A 9,237-nucleotide genomic window follows, 5' to 3' on the forward strand; every position below is an offset into this window, starting at 1 on the left:
ACTCTTAATCCTACACTTAAACATTTGTTGCATCTCTAATCTGTTTTCATTAATTTTCAGATTAAAAAGTGCTACACAATGATGGTTGTTCTTGCATATCTTCTGCCGCCGTTGCCTGGAAGTCGATGCAATGTTAAATCTGAAATTTCATTTCTTTCAATTTCATTTTGTACCGGTAAGTTTGACATGGACCGTTATTTTTGTAATGATGTCTTGATGCATTATAAACTCCTAAAAAATCCAGAAATGTTTTCCTCAAAAAACAAAATTTCTCTCCCACTGAGGAAAGAAAGACATGGATATCTTGGCATTGGCATACACACATGGCATTGGGTGAGTAAATTATTAGGAAATTTTCTTTTTAGGGTGAACTAATCCTTTAAGCATACAATGAACACTCACAGTAGCTTTTAGTCAATATAAAGCGTTATGTTATCTTATGTTATGTTCTTACACTGCAGTAAGTAATGCATTCATAAAGTGATTCTCTATTAAAGTTGTTTAAATGTGAAAAACTTTGTTTATTAAAGTTTATTGCAAACGAAGATTGTGGTGTGCATTCGTCATTCTCTTTCCAGTATTTTAATTTGTACAGTTTAACTTTTTTTAAATCATTGATTGTGGGAAAACAAATCAATTAATTATTTTGCTCTCATTCTTTTCTATTTATCAAGGACATTTTTGCCACTTTATAGGTACAATGGCATCGTCGCTGGGGTGGTACCCATAACGAGAACTTGTTAAAATATTTCTTTATTCAGTAATGCTTAAGTTATGTAATTCATTTTCCGCATAATATTTCAATCATGTCACAAACAACTTCCTAAATCTCAGCATTCTTCTTCATGAAGTATGTACAGTATCATAAGAATGTTCTCTCTTCGATCAGGCTTACTGATTTATCGATCAACATGTCTTTGTTTTCAGCAAACTTGTAGCCGAACAGAGTCATGGTGGGGCCGCATGCTTTCTGGACCAGCTGAACCAGTTTGAAGGGAATGCTGAACCTCCATTTGTCCACGTGTTCAGAGGAATTTCTCTGGGTGGAAAAAACTTCACTGACATTCTTAAATGCCTGAGTGTTTTTTAGGATCCACTTTTCCACTGTTGTGGTGAAGGGAATGCCTATAAAGCCGTACATCTCTGCAGCTTTGCGCATGGGGAATCGTGCGATGTCCTCATAACGCACTAGCATGTAACGTCCGCGAAGCCATGGTGGCTGCTTGAGTCCGATCTCAGCAGACATGCGGATGTTGTCGCAGTATTCTTTGAGTTTTCTCACTTCATCCTCGTCCACTGGAAGGTCTTCGTCCACGGCCCACCTCTTCCAGATCGTGTATTCGCTGGAGAAGGCAACCATTCGTGAGGCGAGAACGGCGCGAGGGTCCCTGACCAGCTGGATGAACTTCATGTTGAGTCTGGGATCTTCGGCCAGAGGCCGTAGCGTCTCTAGCTGCTGCACACGGACGGACTTAATCGCGTGATGTTCCTTCTTCATGCAGGACTGAGAGGCCAGCGTCAGGTTGAGCGGACCGCAGCGCCGCTCAAGGCAATGGAATTGCTCAAACAGATTTCTAACAAACGGCGAGCAGACGGATTCTTCACACAGCGACTGGCTAGAATAACGGCGGAAGAGCGCAGCGGTCACATGATCCTTCGGCGGGGGTTTGATAAAGATCTCCAGCAGGGAAAAGTCACAGAGGAACAGCTGATGCAGAACATCTCGATACACCGGCCCAGCTACTGTGGCGTTCGTCCCGTCCATCTTGACTGATAACATGTGCGCCACGTGCCACAGCGGCTCAAACAGGTAAAACATATTTGATCCCTGCTGGTTAAAAAATTCACCAACGAAAGAGGAGCCTGTGCGAGTTGTAGCCAGCAGAAGGATGTGTTTCCGTCCTCCAGATGCAGATGCAGATGCAGGCGAGACACTCTGCTGGATGGACCACCTTAAGTATACCAGCTTTTCAGACACCCTGAAGAAGACATCAGAAACTGTTCAGTTACAGGTACGATAGTTGCCATTAGTGCTAAATGGTCAGTTCACCCAAAACTGATCATGGTAACACTTTACAATACTGGTGCACTAATATGCATTAATTCATGCTTAACTAATGCACAGATAATCATGCGTTAATGTATGACTCATGAAGAACTAAACCATTAATTAATAATTACTGCATTAGCAACTAATAAAGAGTCTATATGATTAATATATTAAGTAATATATGAATTGTTATTAATTAAATGTGTCATAATGTATTAATTCCTTAATAACATATTTTATTAACTAAAAGTGCAAATTAATGTGTTAATTACCACAATGGGTTGAAGTCATGTACTTCAACTTTCAGTTGTCTGCTTTAATTAATCATTAGCTAATGATTTGAAAATGCATCATTATGTTATGACTTTACTCGTTGAGGCACATGAATATTAACTAATTGTTAAGTAATATGTAATTGAAGAGTTTTGTCAGTTGCACATGCAGTGAGGGTAATGACAGAGAATGTGTTTGAAGGATGCACACACATATCAGCACACCAGAATCTGAACTACTGACCACTGTTACACTGTGTTTAAACTGGACATGACCATTATCGAATAATGTGACAAACCATTGCAAGTCCATTTGTCCTTCATAACAGAAGCAGCATTTTGTTTTGTCATGTAGCGTCGCCCGCGTCTAGTGTAGCATCACTATTACTGATTATAATAGGTTCTATTCTCTTTGTCCGGTCTTGACACAGTGTTACGAAATAGCAGTGCCCAGCCACATGTTCTCAGTGTTCCACCTTTGAATCCTTGACCGCAAGCTTAACCTGACATATTCCTGTGCCATGAACAAGACTCTGGATGCAGCAGTTCATCTGATACAGTGGAGTCCCGGTTGTAGATGGTTGGGAATTTAAATTCCCTGGCTTAGTATAGATGTCAAAACCATAATGACATATTACTTAACAATTATTTATTTCAAGTGCCTCAAGTAAAGTTATAACATAATGATACATTTGAAAATCATTAGCTAATGATTAATTAAAGCAAACACCTGGAAGTTGAAGTACATGGCTTCAACCCATTGTGGTAATTAACCACAGTACGCTTCAGCGCGCTTTACTCCAACGATTGCAAAGGGAGCTTTCTTTGATTGCTTTCTTTATGTAATTTAATCACCATTAAATAACAGATTATTTTATCCTACTAAGAGAAACAATGCAAGTTGACGTTTAGTCTGTTGAGTCCAGGCACTGCACAATATTTTGTAATCCTCAACGGCATGTTTATTGCTTGGTAGCTCGATCTGGTTTAGTACCACGTAGGCCTATGTTACTTAGGCTACCTATTCTATTGCATGTCATGCGCGAATCGGTGGACGGGGCTAAACAAAGTTGAAGTAGGCATTGATCTTCTTCTGCGGAGGCGGTGCTTGCTGCCCTTTGACGTCATAGATCCCACTTTGAAAATCCTGTCGTTTGCTGGGTCTGGTGTCAATAAAAGGTTGTTGGTGTGGCCGAGGCTACGTCTGTTCGCATTTCCCCTGTTCGCTCTGCTCCCGGGAGTTCTGGAGAAAGTACGCCAGGAAGGGGTCAGTCTAATATTGGTAGCCCCGTACTGGCCAACCAGGATATGGTTTTCAGACCTAATGTCACTCTTAGACGGCTCCCCAATGGAGCTTCCTCTCAGGCAGGACCTCCTGTCTCAAGCGGGATAATTCATCCACTCCCAGAACTATGGAAGCTGTGGGCCTGGCCTCTGAGAGGGCTAGGCTCATAGATGCTGGTCTCCCAATTGAGGTTGTGGAGACCATTCTTCACTCCAGAGCTCCCTCCACGAGGAAGCTGTATGCATATAAATGGAAATTGTTCTCTACTTGGTGTAGACAATGTCATACGGACCCTGTCCATTCTTCTATCAGCCTTGTGCTACAATTTCTCCAAGAAAGATTCTCGGATGGTTTATCTCCTTCAACCTTGAAGGTCTACGTTGTGGCTATTTCAGCCTATCATGCTCCTCTGGGGGGTTCCTCGGTGGGTCGAGACCCCCTCGTTATACGCTTCCTCCGTGGTACCCTGAGGTTGAGGCCTTCAGTGCGTACAAGAACTCCAGCCTGGGACTTGGCCGTGGTACTGGAAGGGTTAGCTGAGGCTCCCTTCGAACCACTAGAGGAAGTTTCAGAGAAATTCCTCACCCTAAAGACTATATTCTTGTTTGCTATTTCATATCTTAAAAGGATAGGAGTTATTCAAGCACTTTCAGTTGCTCCCTCGTGTCTGGAATTCACACCTGTAATGGTCAAGGCGTTCCTACACACTAGACCAGGCTACGTGCCAAAGGTTCCCACCAACGTCCCAGGCCCTATTTTACTTTAGGCCTTCTATCCTCCTCCATTTGAAACTCAGGATCAGGAAAAACTCAATCTGATCTGCCCAGTGAGGACTTTGGATGCATATGTCCACAGAGCTGCCCTGTGGCGTAAAACAGATCAGTTATTTGTATGTTACGGGTCTCCTAAGAAAGGAGGCCAAGCGTCCAAGCAGAGGATGAGCAAGTGGGTGGTTGAGGCTATCTCACTTGCATATGAAGTGGCCGGTCAGCCATCTCAACTAGCTGTCCGCGCCCATTCTACCAGGGGTATGGCGGCCTCAAAGGCCTTGATGGCAGGAGTTTCCATCAATGATATATGTGATGCAGCTGGATGGTCATCCCAGCACACATTCATTAGGTTTTATAACCTGGACGAATGCTCCAGGTACTTGGTTCTACGGCGCTGTTGGGACAGCGTTCCCATAACGTCATATGACGTAGCGTCGACAGTTCCCATGAAAGGGAACGTCTCGGGTTACTTGTGTAACCCTGGTTCCCTGAATAGGGAACGAGACGCTACATCGCGTTGCCGTATCTCCGGCATACCTGTGAGCGTTCTGCTTCAGCCATAATCCAGAAGTTAGCGTTCTTTGTTCTGGGTATGCTTTATAGTTTCCTGGTCCGTGACGTCACCTGCCTCTGACGTCGCGTTTTATCATTGGTTAGATACAAGAGTGCTTCACGACGCAATCATGAACAGGGTTCCCATAACATCATATGATGTAACATCTCGTTCCCTGTTTAGGGAACCAGGGTTACACAAGTAACCCAAGACGTTTTCAGCTCTGAAACTTACAGGATATTCTTATAGTATGATGACCTCTTATATGTCAAAAGCTCAAGGAAAATTTGATTTCTCAGTTCATCGCCCCTTTAATATCTTATCTTTTCTCAAAGAAGCAATTTCTCCAGCAATAAAAATTGAAAAATGAATGACAACATTTGATTTTAAAGTGTTCTCTGTTATTCACACGTACATTAAAATGAATAGAAGAGGAGCGTGAGAGAAGTACCTACTTTGAAATAATGTTGTTTTCCTTTTCAACGATGACCAGAGCCACAATAAAGATGACAGAAATGCTATATTTAATGTTCATTTTTGTGTGTGATTGTGTTCAGCAGGTGTTTCACTCTCAGATCATTTCTTCATCTTTTTCCCCCGATTGGACTGTAAAATAAAACACAAAGCTCATGAGTTACTGTAGGTAATTAATTTAAAGGGGACATCGGATGCCAATTTTCCACAAGTTTATATGATTGTCATAAAAAGTCTATAACAAGTCTATAACATAGGCTATCACAACTGTTTGTTGCTGCCGCGTTGTTTGAGCTAGAGTTCCGTCGAGCTGATTCCTAATTGTTTGCTTTTGCCTCGTAAAATCTAACTTATAATCTATCACTCTTTCTTTTTCGGTGGGGGAACACATCCCCAACATTATTTTATATAAAAAACATTTGGATTACCTTGATATCGCTAGTTTTATCCGACTTCCCGAATTTTCGCTACTAGCTTTAGCCCGTTAGCATTAGCGGCGTGCCACGCCCACGCTACGCTAGCGTTTGTACTCTTCTCTCTCACAATATTATTGTTTCATCTAAGTTACTCTAATGGCGAGTGTATTGGATGTTTCTCTACCTTTGTGTGCAGGTGAGGACACGTTTGAGCTGCAGAACGCGACGCTGTGGTCATCGTAGACTCCATCGTCCGCCACGTCCACGCTACCACAGCCAAAGGTAAGGTGCGCAGTCACTGTTTTCCTGGTGCTCGTGTTCTCGATGTCTCTGCGCAGATTCCCGCGATCCTCAACGGTGCTGAGACCATCAGAGCTGTAGTGCTGCACGCGGGGGTGAACGATACCAGGCTGCGGCAGACGGAGGTGCTGAAGCAGGACTTCAGAAGCCTGATCGAGACGGTACGAGCCACATCGCCCGCGACGAAGATCATCGTGTCCGGACCGCTTCCGACGTACCGACGAGGACATGAAAGGTTCAGTAGATTATTTGCTTTAAATGAATGGTTGATGTCTTGGTGTAATGAACAGAAGCTGCTCTTTGTAAATAATTGGAATCTTTTCTGGGAGCGTCCTAGGCTTTTCCGTGTTGATGGCCTGCACCCCAGCAGCATCGGAGCTGATCTTCTGTCGGAGAACATCTCCAAGACGCTTCGCACCATATGACCAGTAAGTCAAACCTCAAATCACAGTCTGTGTTCTGCCCATTTAATTGATAGAAATGTGAGTGTAGTACAGTCTATAGAAACTGTGTCTATTCCCCGAATAGTGAGGTTTAACAATAAAAATAAAGGATCTAGAAAAAACCTAATCGTGATCAAACCAGATTTTTGTAAAATTACTGAACAAAAACAATCTCTAAAGCTAGGGCTACTAAACATTAGATCGCTGACACCGAAGGCAGTTATCATAAATGAAATTATCACGGATAATAGTCTTGATGTAATTTGCCTTACTGAAACATGGCTTAAAGCAAATGATTATTTTGGTCTTAATGAGTCTTGTCCACCTGGCTACCGTTATAAAAATAAATGCCGCCTGATTGGCCGTGGCGGTGGTGTAGCAACAATCTATAGAGAGATACTTAATGTTACTCAGAGAACAAACTACAGGTTTAATTCATTTGAAATTCTTATGCTAAATGTTACACTCTCAGATATAAGTAAAAAGTCGCTACTATCTCTTACTTTGGCTACCATTTATAGACCTCCAGGGCCTTATGCTGATTTCCTAAAAGAGTTTGCAGACTTTCTCTCAGACCTTTTGGTCAACGTCGATAAAGCGCTGATTGTTGGAGATTTTAACATTCATGTAGACAATATAAATGATGCGTTAGGGGCTGCGTTTACAGATTTACTAAACTCATTTGGGGTCAAACAAAACGTCACTGGACCCACTCACCGTCTTAATCATACTCTAGATTTAATTATATCACATGGAATAAATCCTACTGATATAGAAATTCTACCGCAAAGTGGTGACGTCTCTGATCACTATCTTGTAACATGCGTACTGCATACTGATGATATTTGTCAAATTGCGCCACGATATCGACTAGACAGAACAATTCTCCCGACAACTATAGATAAATTCACAAATAATCTGCCTGATCTGTCTCAGCTGCTCATCGTACCCGAACACGCAAATGATCTTGAGGAAATGACTAGCAGTATGTGCACCATTTTCACTAGTACATTAGATACTGTTGCACCGATGAGATTAAAAAAGGTTAGAGAGAAAAATACTGTACATTGGTACAACAGTATTACTCACGCTATCAAAAAAGAAACTCGCAATCTAGAACGCAAATGGAGACAAACTCGTTTAGAGGTCTTCAGAATCGCATGGAAAGACAGTTCGTCTCGTTATAGAAAGACTCTAAAAGCAGCCAGGGCTGAGCATCTTCGCAAACTTATAGAGAATAACCAAAATAATCCACGGTTCTTATTTAGTACAGTAGCTAGATTAACAAATAAACAGATATCACCAGAACAAAATGTTTCATTACAGTTTAGTAGTGATGACTTTATGAATTTCTTTAATGAAAAAATCGAAAGTATCAGAAATAAAATTGTAAATGTACAACCTTTGACAGAGTTTTATGATTCAGCCTCAATTATCGCCCTTCAAGAACAGTTGCAGTGCTTTACAACTATAGGACAGGAAGAGCTAAATAAACTTATTACTGCGTCTAAACCAACAACATGTTTATTAGATCCAATACCCACTAAACTACTGAAAGAACTGTTACCTGTAGCAGAAGAGCCTCTTCTCAATATTATCAACTCATCTTTATCTCTAGGTCACGTCCCACGACCGTTCAAGCTAGCAGTTATTAAGCCTCTCATTAAGAAACCACAATTAGATCCAAACGTATTAGCAAATTACAGACCCATTTCAAATCTTCCATTTATGTCTAAAATACTAGAAAAAGTGGTGTCGGTCCAATTGTGCTCCTTCTTGCAAAAAAACTCTATCTATGAAAAATTTCAGTCAGGATTCAGGTCTCATCATAGCACAGAAACTGCGCTCGTTAAAATTACAAACGACTTGCTTCTAGCTTCTGACCAAGGCTGTGTCTCAATACTAGTGTTACTTGATCTCAGTGCTGCGTTCGACACTATAGATCATAAAATACTCCTAGATCGACTACAAAATTACACTGGTATTCAGGGACAGGCATTACGGTGGTTTAAGTCATACCTATCAGACCGTCACAATTTTGTTTATATAAACGGGGAAAAATCTAAGATAACGATAGTAAACTATGGAGTGCCGCAAGGATCAGTGTTAGGCCCTCTGCTATTTTCAATTTATATGCTGCCACTCGGCAATATTATAAGAAAACATGGGATTAGTTTCCACTGCTATGCCGATGATACTCAGTTATATATTTCATCACGACCAGATGAAATCTCTAAATTATCCAAACTGACAGAGTGTGTTAAAGAAGTAAAACATTGGATGACTAGTAATTTTCTTCTATTAAATTCAGATAAGACTGAAGTATTACTTATTGGGCCAAAAACCTGTACACAGAATCTCTCAGACTACAATCTGCATTTAGAAGGATATGCTGTTACTCCATCCTCCACAGTTAAAGACCTAGGTGTTATATTAGACAGCAACTTGTCCTTTGAAAATCATATTTCATATGTTACAAAAACAGCCTTCTTCCACCTCAGAAACATTGCTAAAATACGGAATATGTTATCTATTTCTGATGCAGAAAAGTTAGTTCATGCTTTCATGACGTCTCGACTAGATTACTGTAATGCATTATTAGCTGGTTGTCCTGCTTCCTCAATAAATAAGCTACAATTAGTACAAAATACAGCTGCTGGAGTTCTTACCAGGT

General features: G+C 41.2%; 1 protein-coding gene across 1 annotated transcript; it reads right to left on the reverse strand.

The window, feature by feature from the left end:
• Positions 1–862: 862 nt before the first annotated feature.
• On the reverse strand, positions 863–4,602 carry LOC137030805 (carbohydrate sulfotransferase 3-like). Its single transcript, XM_067401238.1, has 3 exons — positions 4,576–4,602; positions 4,369–4,469; positions 863–1,979 (listed from the first exon to the last, which is right to left on the reverse strand). The coding sequence occupies exons 1-3, from the start codon at positions 4,600–4,602 to the stop codon at positions 863–865; spliced, it is 1,245 nt and encodes a 414-aa protein (XP_067257339.1).
• Between the last annotated feature and the right edge of the window lie 4,635 nt (positions 4,603–9,237).

This window comes from Chanodichthys erythropterus, chromosome 11 (genome assembly GCF_024489055.1).
Source record: "Chanodichthys erythropterus isolate Z2021 chromosome 11, ASM2448905v1, whole genome shotgun sequence".
NCBI classification, from domain to species: domain Eukaryota; kingdom Metazoa; phylum Chordata; class Actinopteri; order Cypriniformes; family Xenocyprididae; genus Chanodichthys; species Chanodichthys erythropterus.

Coding starts and splice junctions, on each gene's coding strand:
- LOC137030805 (XM_067401238.1), bottom strand. CDS start 4,602: ATGGCTGACCGGCCACTTCATATGCAA. Junction 4,470..4,575: donor ACCGGCCACTTCATATGCAA/GTGAGATAGCCT, acceptor TTTACGCCACAG/GGCAGCTCTGTGGACATATG. Junction 1,980..4,368: donor AGGAGGATAGAAGGCCTAAA/GTAAAATAGGGC, acceptor TGTCTTCTTCAG/GGTGTCTGAAAAGCTGGTAT.